The 19,483-nt window shown below is 44.0% G+C and overlaps 1 protein-coding gene across 1 annotated transcript in view; it reads right to left on the bottom strand.

The window, feature by feature from the left end:
• LOC112570223 (polypeptide N-acetylgalactosaminyltransferase 2-like) overlaps nucleotides 1–19,222 on the bottom strand; it is a 36,696-nt gene extending 17,474 nt beyond the window's left edge. Inside the window, exon 1 of the mRNA XM_025248566.1 lies at nucleotides 18,993–19,222. Within this exon, the coding sequence (XP_025104351.1) occupies nucleotides 18,993–19,085 (93 nt within the window). The 5' untranslated portion in view covers nucleotides 19,086–19,222. The remainder of the gene's footprint in view (nucleotides 1–18,992) is intronic.
• Nucleotides 19,223–19,483: the final 261 nt, after the last annotated feature.

Here is a 19,483-nt window from a genome sequence, read left to right as displayed (position 1 = left end):
AACTGCATTATCATAATGATAGAGCAAAATGTTTCTATACTTGTCACTTTGAACAGATCATGGATAGCCCATCCTGACCATGCAGACCAAATCTACTGATCTAATCTCATTAGCATACCACAGAAAATGCACTGAAAGACACAATGAAATAAATGATACGCAACTCATTGCCAAAACAAAGAGCGTAAAAATTCATAGAGTGCAAACCTTCTGACCACACCCGAGGTCTTGCTCCTGCTTACGTTGCAAGAAAAACTACAGGAAAGGGCATCTTTAACTACAATGCCATTTTCCTCCAGGCACTTACAGGCACATCCTCTCACCTCCTCTCATGCTGGGCCTGAACCTTGACCATTCCTGTGGTAAAGGTTTCAGATTTCAGTGGCTTAGGGTTTGTGAATGGTGCTTTCAAGTACGACTGCACTTTGTTTAAGAATGCGTCCCCTTTTCCCACCTTCACACTTATGCCTCATCTTCCCATCTACATATCTCTATCCCCTACATACTTCTGTCCCTTCCTCCCACCTATATACTTCGATTTCGTACTCCAATCTACATACTTCTATCCCCTTCTCCCACCTACATATACGTCTATCCCAACCTTCCACCTATACATTTCTATCTCATCTGCATATTTCTGGTCACTCTTGCGTCTACAAAACTTTTCTTTGTCCAAGGCATTCTGGCATTTGTTGTGGAAGTTGATTTTACTACTGAATGCATGAATGGTTTAACAAATAAATGAATGAACAAAGAAAAGAATAAATAAATGAAGCATTGAATATCATTACTATTTGTAATAAAAAGAATCCAATTATTTTTAAGATAGAAATAATCACACCTTAACGAGAAACACATTCTGTATGGGCAAGAAAGCTCTATCAACAAAGTATAGTTTTAAACAGCTTAAAGAGTTTTCACAACATTTAACACAAGTAAGCACATGCCTAATGCATGCACAGCCAGTGCAAATGCGTTAACATCAAGTAACTTAATTTGCTGCATGATCGCTCTAATCCAGGAAAAGCTTAGAACCACCCTATGGGAGGATGCCAGGATGGCTGAAAATGAGGTTTTTTAAAATTGCTGTTTTCCTTTTCCAGGAGAAGCTGATGAATCATAAAATGTGATTTCTTCTGGATGGATGTCAGCAAGAATGTATGAGCAAGAGGGTGTTAGCTATTTTCTTTATAGCTCAGATGAAAGAGGGAGAGAGAGGGAGGCGTATGACCTCTTGGCTGGCAGTCCAGCATCATGTCTGTTGAGAAGCCTTCTTCTCGCTGTAACTAATCTCGTTACCGCGGGAATCAATAAAAGTGCCTGAAAACATTTTGTTTCTAAGGAAACGAAAACTGGGAGGAAACTGGGATGCAGAGTCATGGGATGGGGAAAAGCATAAAATCTGATGAAACAGCATCAGCAGCGGCTGTGGTGTTGTTCAGAAGAAAATGAAGTCAATTCTTCATTTACGCCGTCTGGCATCTCTCAATGAAGCTCTGTCTTCTTGAGTTCACAGTAGGTACTGCTGAAAACTTTGTTCCCAACAGCAGCCACATTGACTGTAGTATATGTCCTCTAACTGCAGTTCTAGCTCGTCTTCAAGTCAGGTGCTGGATGCTGAAGATGAGGCAGATACCATCTAAAAGTAGATGTGAGATGGGAAGGAATCTCTGCCCTGAGGTCAGCTGCAGGACACCTGCTGGGTCGTGTGAATTCTTATGTCCAGTCAACTCTGAATCCAGTGAGAGCATGCCAGAAATACCATTACTCTTAGACTAGATGCCGTGACAACTGTTTAATATACCAGCCTCGTTGTGAGAGAACTGATAAGGGTGGCCATAGGGACAGCACGCGGAGAACGCTCTGTTTCCACGTGCAGGACTGACTGGAGGAGCAGCGCACACCTACAGCCCTCCTCACAGTTCGGTGTGACTCAGTCGCATGAGCGTGGTGGCCAATATTAATTAAGTTGCTGTCTGTCAAAATGATTTATCCAATTTCAATCGAGACATTCCTTCTTCCTCCATCCCATCTCACTCAAAAAAAAAAAAAATCTCCAGCGGAAAATCCGCAGTTTGATTTCGACTAATTGAAGCCACCGTTGTCTTGAAGACGGTTGGACCTTATACGTTTCTTGAGATTGTCCAACAGAGACTACAAATCACTGTCACTGTAGGTTCTTCTTTAATCAGGGTAGACTGTAGACCACGTCATGAAAACTGACATAAACACGGGGGCAGTCAAGGAGGAGAGGCGAGATGAAGGGTTGGGGATTCGGAGGCCGGGTGACGCCCCATTATCGGTGACGTGTGTGACGTGCATAAGGCGGCTTGTCCACCTAGCGGCGCTCAGATGCTGGATATTATTTCGTACTCAGATGCTACTCCCTAAAGCGGGCACAATACCCCAGGTCATAAAAAGGCTAATAATTATACAACCCAAGCATAAACAGGATCTGATCACCAACTAAGGTGGGCGCATTTTTATTTCTCGGAATCTGTGTCAAACGGAGGTGGAGACAGAAGTTCGGGGGAAGGCAGACTAGGTTAAAGGTCAAGCCGATCGCCCATACAGGCCTCCTCCTTCACAGCTTTCAGTTCCATGCACACGAGTTGAAATGCACGCTGCACACAAGGACCTGCACGGGTGACAAATTCTAATGAGACTACAACCTGCGGCGACATAAGAAAAGCTTATCATGTAAGGGTTACATCCCTACATTCCTCTTCTCCCCCCCCAGAAAGAATACTTCACCCAGTCTATCATCCTCATCAGCAGGCCCTCGTGCACTTTCTCACCAGGTCATTAAACGCCGTTTAAAGTGTTACATCACGTCTGCGCCATCGAATTTAATAGCAGCCATTCGCATTGTAATAAAAATGGATTACATTTCATCAGATCACTAGGCGGCATTTTATGACATCAATTAAAAAATGGAAAAAAACATTTGTACACGTGACAGATGATTGGCGTGCAGTTGCCTGCGAGTGTGGCGGCCACAAGGCTTCGTAGACAACACCGGGAGCCTCCTCCTGAAGGCTGTTCTTCTTCTCCGATGCCTACATTCTCCTCTATGTAACGGGCGTGTAGATACAGGTGATATCAAGGAAGTGCATTTGTGTGTGTGTTGTATAGATACGGATATTTTAGTATATATTAGCCATGAATCTTAAAGTATAAACATACATTTTTTCAACAATGAAATATGTGTTAACTTAGCTTCCACCCCATGGCTACGAGCAAACGATAATATGTTTACATTTACATTATAATTAATATGTATTAAATGTTAAGACTTGGGCAGACAAATCCTTTATATCACGAATAGTTTTGTTTTAAAAAAAAAACAAAAAAAAAAAACAAAAAAACAACAACAACAACAAACCGCCTCATCGTTGTCTTCATGCCGGAAACTGAAACAATAAACATCGTCAATAAACATCGCCAATGTAACAAGATCTCGACAGAGCGAGATGAAACGACATTTGGAATCCACGAGGCAGAACGGGAGGGCATTGGCCGCACGCAACAGTTCCGATTATTTCAAGTCTTTTGAAATGAATAACGAGCATAAGCAGGTGTGATCCCCACTGGTGTGGTACACTGGGAAAGTCCCAAGGTACCGCGGCCAGAGACAAGCAGTCCAAGGAAGATGGAGAGGGGCAGAGGGGAGGAATGCACTTTGATGGGTGCTGCCTTTGACAAGGGTGCAATGCCAGGCCAAGGGACTGGGGTGGGACAGGGGAAGTTCACCCTTTCGTACAGCATTTCTCTAACGACGCCTTTACGAGTTATATTTATCTTCTACATCGATAGACCTCTGTATTCAGTTGTGCATGTTTATATTTTGTCCTATTATTCATTCTTATCACCCGCCTTGTGTGTGTGAGAGAGAGAGCGATGTGGTGGGAGAGCTGTGCGTGGGAGGGTGATTCTCATCTTCTCACCGCTGAGATGGTTGGGCAGCTGCACCCCACCCTCAACCCCCGACACACAATCTTGCCCACAAAGTCGTTGCCCAGCAGAAACGGTACCTAATTAATCAGATAAGAGCAAGGGGTAGAAAGAGAGGATTTTTGTTCAGCGTCCTAGACGCGGTGAACCACTCAAGTTCACTACGCCTACGGCCACTAGACTATGTATCATCAGCCTAATCATAACCTTAATATTGCAGGTGTTAAAGAATATGGGGAGGATGACTTGTGTAACACGTGACTGGACTGAACAGTCGTGTACAACACGTGACTGTACGGCTCAGACATATACAACACATGATTACGAGCTGTGTCTAATATATAATGAGACTGGTGTCACATTTCAACAAACAACAAACAATATGGTTTCCAAAGTAATCCCCTTCGAGTCCTATGCACTTTTCTGTCCTTCTCTGCCATGCTCCTAAGTACTTCTGGAAGGATCCTTCTGGGATGTCCCTCAGCTCCGTCGTTCCGGCCCTCGTGATGGCCTCGACGCCTTCAGAACGGGTCTCCTTGATAATCCCCTCGAGCTATAGATAAAAAAGGTTACATGGAGAGAAAGATTAGGTAAATAGGGAGGTTGTTCCAGTAAGAAATGCTCTTCTCGTCCAGGAAGTGCCGGATGCTCAGGGCGTTAGGACTGTCACCTATATAGACTATCTGCCTGTCATGCGCCGGTTGGAGGACAGCACTTTACCTCCGGTCCCTCCCTGGGCTTGGCCTGATAAACCAGAAAGTAAATCGTCAGGATCCGTGCCCGCAAGGCAAAAATCACTACCCACCACATGGACTCCCCACCCGACAACTGCGATCAAAATCAATTCCTCTACATGCCCACCACCTCTCGGGGTCGTCGGTGAAGTGTCAGGTTTAAATTATTCACACGGCGTCCGCTGCTTCAAATAAACTCAGGTCCTGATGAAGCCCCGCCTCCCCGGATCTCTGATGTTACATAAAATGTGCACGTCCTCCTAAGTTCCCTTAAGGGATATGGAAATGCCTGTATTCATGCTCAAGATACAGGTGATATTCAGTTCGTGCGTCCTTAAGTGCGAAAATATACAAAAACTGTTAAATTCGAATCTTATAATTATCAATCGAATGTCCCGGCATCAGTCATTTGTGGACCTATTTCTAATTGATGAACAAAGATGAGGAAAATCACACAGAAATCAAAACTCAAGGACACTAATTTCACTGTTCGTGTTATTTACTTGGTAGATATAAGCTCAGGATGCATTTTAGCCATAAGGACACATCCGATATGGATTGTCTACCTATCTCTTTCATACATACAAGTTCCCATGTATTTCACAGTATGAAGCGGATCTATGGCTATTTAATGCATGGAAAAAAAAATGATATGGGCACTTTAATGTTTGGAAAAAGATATTCCACTGGCACCTCCTAGTCCTGGTTATAATTTACACAATTTGTGTAAATACAAAAAAAATGCAAATGTAAAGCAGATGAAATAGTAAGGTGGGCTTAAAAGACAGTGAGATACTGAAGTATGTTCCAGTAAAATTTCTGCTAGCCAGACGATTGTTTACTTACAACTGTGTCTAAAACACGGGTCTGAGGGTTCAAATGTACCCCTATGTGTGACCTCTCTAAACCGTTTCTTGGGAGAGCTGTCCGTCTATCTCCCGAGTTAGTGGAGTTGGTGGGTGGGGGTGGGGAGGACTCAAAAAGCTGGCCTCCTGGGGCCAGCTGCACAAAATGTCAACTTTTACACTGTTAAGGTCTTTTATTGCAACACAATTTTATAAACCAGATTTTCCGTATCGTCAGCACAACGTCTACAAAGTTCACTAGAGGGCAAGGTTCGTTCCTGTGTCTACACTCCGCCGTGCACAGGACAAACATGACAGAGAGAATACAGAGCCTTGGGAGCACCAGTACTGGTGTACAGAGTATTGAAAACGATATTATAATAAAACCTTTATAATAAAAAGACATTCCCCAAATATGAGGTTTAGTTCAGTGAATGATAGTAAACCCTCCAAACTGAGCAAAAATGATGTTCCGCTAACGAGACACGAGCTTGTGAAGACCTCGGTTCTCACCTGGCCGAACTCATTTCTCTGTTACAAAAGTCGGTGACGGTTGGGTGATTGTGCGACACCTAGTTACCTGTCGCCAGTAAGCTGGAGTGATTTCTGATTGGACCAAAGAAGGCCAAGTTATTCTACTTTCTACTCATCCTTCCTCGCAGGGATGTGGCTTCGTACAATACTCATTCCCACGCGAACACACCTGTTCCGTCGTCCTCCCAGGCGTTTTAGAATTGGGAGGGAGGAAAAAAAGGTCAAAAGCCAAAACCTCACTCTCATTACGTCCTGAAAGTAGGCCGGCTGTTACAGTCAGGTATCTGAGGCTTTAGCTGGAATTGAGGTCAATTTGCTCTAAATAAACAAACGAGATTAAAACAGCGCTACTACAGGGTCAACAAGACAGTCATCATTGTTATTTGAGGTCAGGTGGTGGTCACCACGCGCAGGGCCACGCCCCCTTTGTAAACATCGCTCGGCATGCACACACACACACAGACACACAGACACAGGCACACACTCTCACATACATGTTGGAACAGAGCTTGAAGGCATATTTCAAATTGGCAACTTCTCTAAATAAGAAACAAGTTTGAAGTATACATTAGCAGTGGCTTAGCAAGTAATTCTAATTAGGGAGAGATCATGGTTGTCGCATGTCTAAGACCTCTTTACACCCAGTGCCTTTGCAAAAATACTAATGATGTACATGTATATATAGGTGTTGCACTTTTAATATTGTTTTGTTTTTCCACGGACACAGAAAAAAGTGTGTTGTTTTCTTTTAATGCAAAAGAAAGCTGCATATTTGATGGGCGATGAGATTGAGTGGTCTGCAGTTGTTGGAGGGACATATGGGCAAACTTGATTTCCGTTGATAACGTCCAGAAATGGCGCTCTCAGTCCACGTGGTCACATCCGGGACAACGTGGCTTCACTTTCCCGTCGCACTGTGCTCTCGTTGACCTCTTTGACTGATGAACTTCACGATAACAATGATGGAGATGAAAGAGAAAGAAAAAGACGAAAAGAGAAAAAGACTGAATGAGCGATATATATAAACAGAGAGAGAGAGGTAGGGGAGTAAGAGATGGTGTAAGACTGAGAGGGACACAACATAAGAAACTGAGTGAAAGATAGTGAGAAAGATTGAAGAGTGAGTATGAGACTGAATTAGTAAGAGTCAGTGAAGGAGAGAAAGAAAAAACATGAGGAGAAAAACCGAGAGGGTGACGTCACTGTGATGATGGATGTTACGATGCGGACAGCGAAGACGATAATTTGTAATGGCGGTGGAAGAAGCGGAAACTATTAAAAAAGACACAAGGGAGAAGAGTGGGTGGGTGGGATTTGAACGCTAGACGTTATGATGCTAGAGGGCATGATACTAGAATGAAGGTGATGATAACTGATGATAATCGGCGAAAAAGTAAGAGCGAGAGTGGGGTGGAGAGAGAGAGAGGGGGGAGAAACAAGGAGAGAGATAATCATGCCATACTTTTTGTAATTTTTCTGAATTTCCGTCTACGGAGGAAAAACAAAAATTAAATATTTTGAATTTTGAACTCGGGTAGCGACAACTGTCAAATCTTTGTTAGGCACGCTCGACTGCATATAAACGAATTGTTCGGTCTCGTCGTTATTGAAAACAGCTTAAAAAAAATAAAATTCGTTTAAAATATGCATTTAAAAACCATAGAAATGCATTTAGAAATCTGTAATTAAAATCAATAAAATTGCGTATAAAATCTGTATTTTAAAACCATAAAAATACTTTTAAAATCTGTATTTAAAAACAATAAAATGCGTATAAAATCTGTATCTAAAGAAGCAGGTGAGGAATTGTGGGGTAGGGGAGGTAGTGGTTGATATGCAAGACTGTGTTCCTCGTGTCTGCGTACGTCTGTCGAAAACACCGGAGCACGTGTATGCTAGGGAAATGTTTGCTTCTTGTTCGCAAACACTATGTTTGCCTGTGTGTACGCAAACAGTGTGTCCGCCACACGGTCTCGCAGCCAAAGCGCAGTTGGCGGAAGAGTCTGCCACGAAGTAGATCGTGAAGATGCTCAGTCAGCTGCTACAGAAACGAGCACCCCCCACTACTGACAATAAATATCCCACAGGTGTAAAGTCAGGTGAGAAGATTACCGAGAAAAAAATGTCTTTACACGATGTACGATACTAAGATCACAAAACGATTTGAACTCCCTGAGGCAAGTTTCATTGACCTCTGACCTCAACAGACCAAATGCAGGAGTCAAGGAGGATGGGGAATGCAAACACCGAGTTATGACAGTGGCTTAACAACAAAAAGTCCTCCGTGCCTTCAGCTTCCTACACCCAAGGGCAGCTGGTATTTAGAAAAGATCATCAGGCTAAACAGAACATCAAAGAATAGACAAAGAGAAGAGGACCAAGAGTCATCGTTGTACTGACATTTGCGCTTCGACTTCCGTGTGGAAGCTGAGTTTTTCCTCTCTTTCTCTCTCTCTCACACAAGGTGACAGACATCCGGAGGATGACGAATTACACGATTGCTTCGGGCTGACAGAAATTTCCTCAAGGAGAAAAAGCTGGCTGTGACCTAGGTCAAAACATTTTTTAAATTTAATGAGCAAACTACAGCAAATAAAATTCTCAAGCGCCCGTGTTTGCTTCCAAACTGTCCTCAATTATGAAAGTTTGGGGCACAAATTGGTCTTTTGTGTCCGGGGCTACCCCACGTAGCCCTGTATCATCGTCTGGATGCTGAAAACGCTTTGACAGCTTTCCACTTACTCTTGACTCAAGACATCGTCGCCTCGGGAAAGAACAAAGAAAAAGCTGGAGGTGCTGTCCCCAAGCTCTGATGTATTTGCAGTCGCAGACATGGTATGGACAGCAGACGAGCGAGATGTTGGCTGTAGCCTGTCACCACCCACCCAGTGTCCGAGTGACAAACGTTGAGCAACCACTGAATCGGCAGGAGACAAACCGCGAGAATTTAAGGCCCCGGCCACGACTTTCGAACCTTTGTCGTTGCAGGTCAGGACAGGGAGCAGGGAAAGTGTGTGCTTTGGCTGCTGACGATGGTTTGCACCCACTCGTGTCTGCTCAGCACCTGGTGCAAACACCACGGACAGTGCTGCAGTGAGCTACCCCACCCCTCCACACACACACACAGACACACATACTCCCCTCCCCTCCACACATAGACTCACTCCCCTCCCCCACACACACACACACAGTCACACATACTCACTCCCCTCCCCACACACACACAGACACACATACTCATCCCCTCCCCTCCACAGACTCAGTCCTCCCAACTCCTGATGACGGCAGACAGTAGGCATCCTCGCGACTCGCCTCGACCTGCAGCCTCGCTTCCGTTGCCCGATTACGAGAATCTGCACAATCGTGATGCAGGGTAGAGAGGTGAAATATCTCTTTCTTCCTCTGTGCTCTCTCCTGCACACACAAACTCGTGCTGGAGCCACGCACCTACGGCCTGGTGCACTTTGATGTGAGAGGTAAGGTGATAGGGCCAGCCTGAAGCCTGAAGTGGATGGTGCTCACAGGAGAGAGCAGCCCTTCTCTAGCACACACACCCACGGCGCCCATCTTACTTGCGCAAGGGGCTCATTGCAGCTTATAGTCACACAAACCATGTACAGTAGTCTTCTTTTACCTGACCTCAGCTACCTAGTAGCGAGACATCCATCTTTAAGTATCGGAACCATTTTATTTGTCAACTTTATTCGTCTGAATGGGCAGTTATAACTAGGGAAGTGCGCTCAGTTACAAAAGTTACGAAAAAGAAAGAAATACAGAGAAAAAAGGAAACAGAACAAGTTCTAGTTACAAGGTAAGATAACTGGTGCATCGTACCCAAACACAAAATCATGCAGTCTAGAATCATTCTTAAGACACACCTACAACATCACAAACCCACGACCGACAATGTATCTCTGGTTGAGCACCTGCACTGCGGAAGGTACAAACGACTTCAAGCGCCTGTTACTTCTGTATACAGCCATAGAATAATGTTGGCCTGAACTCAGTAAAACAAATTCTCCTGCCAGTGAATGTTATGGTATAGACAAAATGCTGAAAGTGATTCTGACATCGGCCCATCTGGCCCCAGCGGTTTATTAACTTTAACTTTTCAAATCTTTCATCAAACAGCCTTCAGCCTTGGCTATGTCATTATCAGAAACAAATGAGTATCTAAAATTCCTCCTAATCTTATCACAGAAAAAAAAAAACACAGAAAAACTATGCTTCCAAAACATGCATAAAAATTAGTTAAAACATTTGGTAGTCCTGATCATTCGTGCACTGATTAACAGAAGCCATAGACTCAACCCTCTGTCAGGCAAAACGACGGTGACCACCACAATAAAGTTATCTCTGTCTAGTGTTTATAGTCTTTTTCCGCCATTTTATAGGTCCCTCGCATCCCAATAAGCTGATCTTTATGGCCAAGGCATCTTCGGTGACGGTATTATTTAGTATAGCTGTATATCTTTCAAATCTCTAGTTGCCCAAGGTTTGTTTTTGGACATAACAATGGTTGTTCTTGGTATCACTGAATCAACACAAAAAGAAATGTAAGAAGAAACATCTGTTAACGCATCCAGGCTATCACGGAAATCATTAAAAAAAACCAACACAGTGCAATGAAAAACAATCAACCACTCTATACTCTCATCTGTCCATTGCTTCACCAGCCTCTGCAGCTCAAGAAGCTTCATTCGTTGGCCTCAAAAGATGGCAAAGGCCTGGATTTGTATCAAGTCCAACTTGGTATACTTCTGGGTTGATTGACGGGTCATGAATCCATCACACGGTTTCAAAATCTTTTGTCAGATCACAGCTGTTAAAATTGCCAAGAATAAATGTCAGCGCATCTGATGATGTGGAGTGACATCTATGGGTCACACCACCAATTACTTTCTTATCAGAAGTACCAACCGCTTTTAGGGTGAATGTACACTATCGTAAAGAACAGTTGGTGAAATTCTCTTGGAAGATAGGGATGTAGGGAAACTGACAGCACTTCGATATCCGGGGTACAGATCTTCTCACGCACTGCCAAAGTTGTACAGTACCGGTCGTTAATATACAACAGACCTTTCCCATGGGTTTAGGGGGGATGGTTAAAGAAAACTAGAAGTCTGAACACATAAACATATCACTATTTTTCAGCCACGTTTCGGTGCAGGCAAACAGGTAGGTCTCAAGATATCCTTTATACACACGACCCTTAGATGTGAGCTCCAACTCCTCCGTACACTCACTCATTCCATGATGGCAAACCCGCGACGCGGGCAGGCTGATCGCCACGCTGACGAATAAATAAGTATCTTCACTCTAGATTGTATTCACACAAAAAAAACAAAACAAAACAAAACAAACAATAAAAAAAAAAACCAACTTTAAAATCCATCGACTCTCTTTCCTAAACACGCAGTTCATTTGTCTCAGTCAAAAAGGTAGGTTCTTTCAGAGACAACACGATGTTACCATGGCGACGCGCCTATGCATGGTCGAAATCCAATTACAGGTACTTATTTTCTGATGGGTGGGTGAAGGATGGGGACTCGAAGGCCTCTAAGAAGCGCGGTGTAGTTTTTCCTGAAGCTGCGGAAGGCCGCAGACCTATGCCAGCAGTTGGAATGGCAGAAAAAATTGCTTTTTCTTTTTCAGCCTCTCTTCCAAATTTCTTGCCCGAAAAAGAGGAAGGTAGCAGAAAAAAAAAACAGTAATAGGGACAAGGGATGGCTTGTCTGTGAACTGATGGCCACAACGTGAGTTAAAAAGTTAGGACGGAGTGATGGAGTTAAAGGAAAAGACACGGACATGTGAGGATGGGTTTAAATGATGAATACTCACCTTCAAAATGTTCGGGTTGCAAAGAAATGTTTACTTATCGCGACTACACAGGTCTGGGGCGGCATAAGGCTGCCATGTTGGGCTGTGGAATTCCAACCCACAAGTCCAAACCCATTTATTTACTTTCAGTTTCCCATGTGTGGTCGATCTGGGACCATGGCCATACAGCAGGAGGAGCTGGGCGAAGTGGACAAGGCTAGCTGACAGAGTTGTCCTTGTAACAGTGCCCCTACATTACGAATCCCAGTTAGTTTTAATTTGTTTTCTTTCTCCAGTGTGTACACAACATGGCCGCAGTTGCGTTTCAGACAGGATTTTAAGTAAACTTTTTAAAAACACAAACATGTAAGCGGAAATTATTCAGATTGTCAGCAGATATATCACTGAAGCCCAACCTGCAGTTTTCCTCCCTCTTCTTGTAAAGCGCTTCAGCCTCGCAATCACAGCATCGACGACTTGAGCGTGGAACTCGTCTCCCTTCACCGTGAGTGGCTTTCAAACCAGTGGAACGAAAGAAAATGTTAAATCCTATCCAAAGAGTAGGTGTTGATCGGCATCCTATCCAATGTGACATTAAAAGACAGGCAGGGAGGGAAAGAGGGATCAGGAGGGAGGAAGAGAGAGAGAGCGAGTCGCGTGGCGGCTGGCACCAACCCAATTATTATTATTTTTTGTTCTTTTCTTCACTCCAAACGCCGGGTTTCAGCTGCCGAAAATGAGTTATGTCAAGGTTGAAGGGACATGAGCAGTAAATGTTTTGTTTCGCTACTCAAGACCCCGAACATTAATAAATCTTGACTCCAATAAAGCAAAACATCTCAAGTTAACAATAAAACCACAACTCGAGGAGTTTGCGGCAGAATTCAACCCGGACACAGTCTGTATACCCTAGAAAGTAATTTTTTTAAATCCTCTGGAGAAACGTATGTACGGTTGTATGACTATTAAAGTCACGGACTATGAGGATGCAGCTCATCACTATTCTGTCCCCTGACTCACACAACTTTCTGGCGAGGGTCAGAAGGTCCCAAAGTCGATGACAGCACCCGTCTCCGATGCAGTGTCAAGATCAATGGCAGTCAATATGATCACAACCACAGGTCATGAATAACATGAGGACGGCTTGGAATGAAAAGCGAGGTACCTACAGTATTCATTGCCCCTTTCCATCAACGACCCACCACATAAGTAACAGTAGCAGCCTCGGATGCTGGCTGGATGTGACTTAAGTGCCGGCGCCCACCTGCATTAGAGACCTGCTGTCGGCTCTCTAGACGGCCATTATGATTCCTCTTTTATTGCGCACGTGCCGCAGTTAGGGTTGTATTTCTGGCATCCACCAGGGGCTCTTACCACGGCGATAGGCCGCCTCCAGATAACATCGCCTGACGCGCCGAGTGAATGCATCTGACGCTGGCACAAGAACTGCGAACGTCAGGAACCGAGTCTTTGACTTACGGCCTGTGGACGTAAACATGCCGTGATCACGTTACAGCACGAGACGGGAGCAGAAGCGAATAAATGAGTATTGAGTATTTGAATACTTGAATATTTTTACTGACGAGACTTCACACGCTGAAGACAATGAACTGAGCAAGGTTCATGGAAGGAACATGGATTTAGTTGTCAAGATCAGACAAAGAAAAGCTTGTGTAAACTTTGGTGGCGAGAACTGTTCGCGTCCGTACCACGCACGCACCTCCCTCCACACACACACACCTCCCTCCACATACACACCTCCCTCCACACACACACAGAGAGGCGAGGACCCGCCTGTCTCGACCGGACTTCCCCTTACTGGCGGGCTACCTCCGCCGATCTTTGGAGTGTCATTAGTGAGGTCAAGCACGGCGGGAGATCGCTAAGTTCAGACAGCCTCTAACCCTCGGTCAATCAGAGAGCTAATACTCGGTCAATCAGACAGATGTCTTCTAACACTTAGTCTTCTACAAGCACCTCTACAAATGTAGATTTTCAGTGAAGGCTGGGTGGGTAAGACGATGGTGAACTGTTCTTTCGTACGTGGCAGCTGTTTGATGTCATGGAGCGTGTCCAGCGTCTTCTTTACAATCTGGGATTTTGAAGCGCAACACACATTTTTAGTTCCTGAATTATTTTTTTTTTTCTTACTATAGCGATGATGACAAAATCACGCTTCTGAACCATGTTCATCTAAGTATAGCCTCATAAACTTTAAACTTCTTTTACTACTTTCCAGGTTCCTCTTCATAAAAAAGAGAGAAATGAATATTTTCTCAACAAAGGCTCCAAGACCATGGGAAATAAACAGTCTTGCCTGATCAGCAGATTCTAAAAAAAAAAAAAAAAAAAAACAGCGTGTAAAGGCCACTCACCCCTCATTTATTCCACGTGCAATCCACTTGACCAATTCCGCTGGCCGTGGTTTTTGACCCGACATTAGTAAACCGAATGTTGTTATAAGCTATATTTATTTTTATAGCACTCTCTCTCTCTGTGTGTGATGCATACTATGTTAGCAAGCAAGCCCATATCGACAAAGAAAGCAGTGATGCTACTGATGTTTTGTTGTTCTCATTTAGGAAAGGTTAGCACCTGTCACCACTACAGTGAAGGCTGGCTATCCTGAGTTCAGCTCTCGTCTCAGGCACGTTGTTTTTCTCTGCACGAGGCATCTGTTTGTGTTTACAGGGCTGATGCCTTGCCGTGATATCGCTGTAGTTGCCGGCTACCCCCTCCTGCTCCGTTTATGAACCAGCCGAGCTGAAACCTATATCAGGACTGTAATTTGTTGTTATGGATGGCCTCACCCAAACACTACCCGTTCAAGACTGGTTCTATCAGTGGCCAGGCAGGAGCTGGGAGTCAGGGGCTGAGAGAAGAGGTTGTAGCAATGTGTGTACAGCAGCATACATTTCCGTGAAGGCTCTACGGGTGTTTACACATTTGTTTGCAATCTTCAATGATCAGTCATTAGTCTAGAACAGCAATATGTCGCGCGGTCTGCACGTGACATTTTAAACACTTCGTTTTTACACCATTGTAGTCTACTCGGAAAGCCTCGCCTCGCTCCACCTTCTAGCTAGGACCATCAGTAACATTCAATGAAAGAAGCGAGAAAACAAGACGAGGAAGATGAGGATAATCAAGACGGAAAAGCAGAAAAAAAAGTAAAATAAGTGAGGAAGAAGAAAAGACTTGAGAGAGAGAAACCGATCACAATAGTTTGACAGCATCGATAATAAAATACCCATCAGACACACCCGACAAACGCAGCTGCCGCTACCAGCTGGCATCGCATGTACAGCAAGTTCGTCTTAAAAACTTTTTTCGTCAATAGTACAGCCTATTGTTGCAACGACATGTGTTCGCCATTTCTGACGGTGGGAGGAAAAAACGAGGGAGGAAAAAGGAGTGAAGGAAGGGGGAGAGTGGGTGGGTGGGGTTGAAGGAAGAGAGAGAGATATGTATATACGTGTTGGAGGTGTGGGGTGACACAATCATAAGGACTGATCAGGAAGACCCTGCCACGTTGACCTGGCGGATGAAATTACAGGAGGATCAACGTGTCTTTGCAGGCGAGAGGCTAGAGTATCGCTAAGTTTCATGCTGGCGAGTCCCTCCGCAAACTTGTAGCCTCGTGATCGAGTACTGACTTGGCTCTCTACCTTCCCAAGCTGATTTCTAGCCTCATGATCAAGCACTGGCCGAGTCTCTGCGCTCCCCCAACAGACTGTACGTGCATCCTCATCATTAAAACTGAGAGTCGACGCTCGTCTGACTTCGAATGTGAACTGTCGCAGCCGTCTGATGTCACATCACGCGTGGCCGTCTGTCCTCAGGAGGGGAAAAAAGGGTCGGACAAACAGGGGCAAGTGAAAGATAACGACTATCTGAAAGCTGTCTCCTCTCATCTTGAGAGTAACGGGAGTTTAATCCTGGGTGCTTGCTGCGTAATGAAGTCATTCTACACGCTACACCCAAGATAAGAGGGGCGACCTACAAGGACTGGTGGTCACATGGCCAAGGAATAATACGAGTACTTAGCAACCAACATGGCAAAGAAAAAAAAGTGGGGTGGATAAGACATATATATATAAAGCGACGCTGGGTTGAGAGGTTGTTTTAACGAAAGGGTCCTTGATTAATGTAAACAAGTTAGGTGCTGCACTTCGTTTCATCCTCTGTGCAGTTTGTCAACCAGAAACAACCTGTGCAAGAAATGTGTGCACAGTCTGGCTTTAAAAACACACCAGGTGAAATAAAGAAGAAAAAGAAAAGATCGCGGTAGCCGGGTTGCGAACCGTGTACGTCAGCAACGCCGCAAGATTGTGACTCACGGTACAAACCTTACAGCGCTCGCGCAGGCTCACGCAGGGTGACTAGCAAGGGGCACTGACGGTTAGATGACGTGCACGTGTCATGACCTGGCTTGGTGCTCTTAGGAGATTATTCTCTGTGGGTCTTTTTTTTTCTTAGACCGTTCCATTTTGCTGTCTGCCCTAAACCCCGCAGAGATTTCTCCCGGTCCTATTACATGTCGAATTCGATCCTGCGGTTATTGCAGTGCGAGCTAACTTTCACTTACCGTTAATATATCAGAACTGAACTAAGGGAGTCTGTGGAGACCTTATCTCCAGTTTTGTATCTCCTTTCTTCGTGAGTAAGAATCTTAGAGGATTTGGCGATTGGTAGAAAGTCCCTCCCCACCCACTAAATGCAGTGCTGTGTGTTGTGTACGTCCGTGAGCGAACTGCACTGAGCTGTATTGTTCTGACCCTTCGGCCCATCACAATGGCTTTAAGTGAGAGCGGAGGAGGGAGAGAGGGAATGTCTTCCAGCACACAAGCGTAAAAACCCACATGCTCTATGATGCCAGAAGAAGCGTGAGGTCACCCGCCGGCATTGATTGACTCCACAGCCTTAGGACTGCTGTACCTTACAACTGATCCCCGCCAGCACAGCACTCAGACACTCCTCGACAAACACTTGGCATGCAGCGAATCACTGGGCGTACAACTGTCTTCCTGATGTCACTCCTACTGAAAGAATTAAATTCCAAATTTTCAATTATGCTGATGATAACAAGTAACAAACTGCAGCCAGATGAGGAGAAAAATGTTAAAGGGCCATACTGTCCTGCCATCAGGAAATATGTGTAACCAAACATGTGGTGTTTGGGGGGAAACTATTTTGCAAGCAAGGAAAAAAAAAGAAGGAAAGAAAGTGGTTCCACTTCAGCGCTACTGCTTATCAATCCCGTCACTGTATGTGTGTGCAAAGCACAAACACTGCAAATGAGGCATATCGAGAAGCAATAATCCAACTCTCATCATACACCATCATGTTGTTACAGTCCTATTAACAACACAATATTTAGCAGTTACATTTGTTTTCGTGGTCATAATGGTTTTGAAAACACACACGGAGAATGATTTATTGTTAAATGTTGTTAGGGCAAGAAGACAAGTTCACTACAGAAGCCATTCCAGCTAAAACTTAGCATTACATATATAGCTATAGCATAGCACATCTAACTACTACAAGGAAATTATACTAAGATGATAGGCTACTTTTCCTCACTGAGGTCTTATTGAAAGAAAAATCTACGAAAACTATCCAATGTTTTACAATTCTTCTTTTCTTCATTTAGCACAGAGAGTGACAAGCTATGTCAAGTGAACAGCCAAGACTTAAAAAAAAAAAAAAAACGCCCACCCCAAAGCCCTAGCTTATGTTAGTGATGTGCCACTAAAACATGGTTGTCCCCTACCATGGTCAGAGTGCTGAGGCATCTTATCAATGTGACAGTCCAAGATGGTTTATCTTTCCTGTTTTGACCTCCATGGCTGTCTTGCACAGTGCTGATTTAAAAAAAAGGGAAAGCTGTGTGTCCTCTATCTTGGCTCTACTTTCACGAGCAGCTGATTCCTACTATAGCTTTTTTTCAAGGACTGGAAATAAAATTTGTAACATATGTCTTTAGAATGTCTCTCTCTTTTTGTCTGTGTGTGACGCGTGTGTGCAATGCAGGGCAAAGTAAAATTGTCTAATGCCAGATCCTAAAATTGCTTCCCATTTATTTACCCAGAAATCAAATCTCTAACACAAATCATGTCTGTACTGTATACGTACAAATCTTTAATTGATTAGTCAGATGTAATATTCCACTCTATGATGAATAAGAGAACTACAAGCTTTATCAAATGCCAAATCCCAATCCTCATCAAATGTACTGGTCTAATCACATTTAAATTCAGCCACTTTTATGCTATCTTCTGTATAAGATGACAATTCAGTTTTGTTATGGTATGCTCCTAATTATTGGTTATTAACATTTACCATGTTAGAAGAAATAAATAATATTGAGTAGGTGAAGAAAACACCATGATTACATTTTAAAAGAGGCTTTATCAGACAGCAGAAAAGAACATTTATCCTACATTCACTACATACAGTTTACAATTTTAATGTGTATTGTTGTTTTGCTTCATTTTCTTGCACCAATTTGGTATTTTAAAAGCTACAATAAATCAATTATGCATTAGAATAAGCAGTAGCATAATAAAGTCTTAACTTTCTTGGGCAGATAACACTCCATTGTTAAAAAAAAGAGAGAGACTTATCTCTTATCAGCAAGATAACTTTCTGAAAACAAGAAACGTGTACAACCTGACCTGTTTTGGATCCTTAAATTTTTTTTTTTCTGAATTCTTCTTTTAAATGATTATGGACTGCATAAACGTGTTAAGAAATTGTGAGAAAACTACATGTCCAGCATTCATCTCAAACTTTGAACTGTGTCACGCCCACTATTTTTGTGTGCTCGGACTCCACCTGCGATGTCGGATCTTCGGAAATGAATGGAATGTTTGTCTCTCAGAACTTGAGCGTTCGCGCGTGCACACACACACACTCAGAGCCTCCATTGCCTAACATGCTGCCGTTGAAACCTATGCCACAACAGACGAGCTAATCTAAGCGTCGTGGATTCTACCCGGTTGGCGATATGATCACAAGCAGACAAGGGTGGATCGAGACTGAGTGGGGGTGGGGTAGGGGACGGAGCAGGTTACACTTGGATATGAAGAATGGACAAACTTACGGTGTCTTGGTGGGCTTTGTAGATGTAGAAGCCGATGCCAAGCAGCCAAACGCTGGCCAGAAGTACCAGCAGCCGAAACTTGCGCCGTATCATTCACGAATCCTCTCCGGCCGCCGCGCGTGCACATTGAGGTCCTCGTGCATCGTCTGCCTTTTGAAACGATTGTACGTCGCTCCCATTTTCAGCCAATCACAATTCGCGTCTCCGTGACTGCGGAGAATATCAACACGGCCTCATGTTTGCTCGCTGTGGGTGGCAGACAAGATATAACCACCCATTGTTCACGCAGTCAGCTCAGGATGGATCGAGTTCTGTCCTTGGAGTTGGGGAAATGCTGGAATATATTGGATGTGTATTTTACTCCCAAAGCTTCATTGCCGTTCCACTGGCCTCAAGATAGTTTGGTGCATTTATCCTCATCGTATTGAACTCACGTCGACGTACTCGATCGCAGGTTCTCAACATACCCCGACTCTCCTGACACGTATAGT

Source organism: Pomacea canaliculata, linkage group LG8, assembly GCF_003073045.1.
Source record: "Pomacea canaliculata isolate SZHN2017 linkage group LG8, ASM307304v1, whole genome shotgun sequence".
NCBI classification, from domain to species: Eukaryota; Metazoa; Mollusca; class Gastropoda; order Architaenioglossa; family Ampullariidae; genus Pomacea; species Pomacea canaliculata.
The sequence above is the reverse complement of the archived record's forward strand: the minus strand, read 5'-3'. Positions and strand labels throughout refer to the sequence as shown.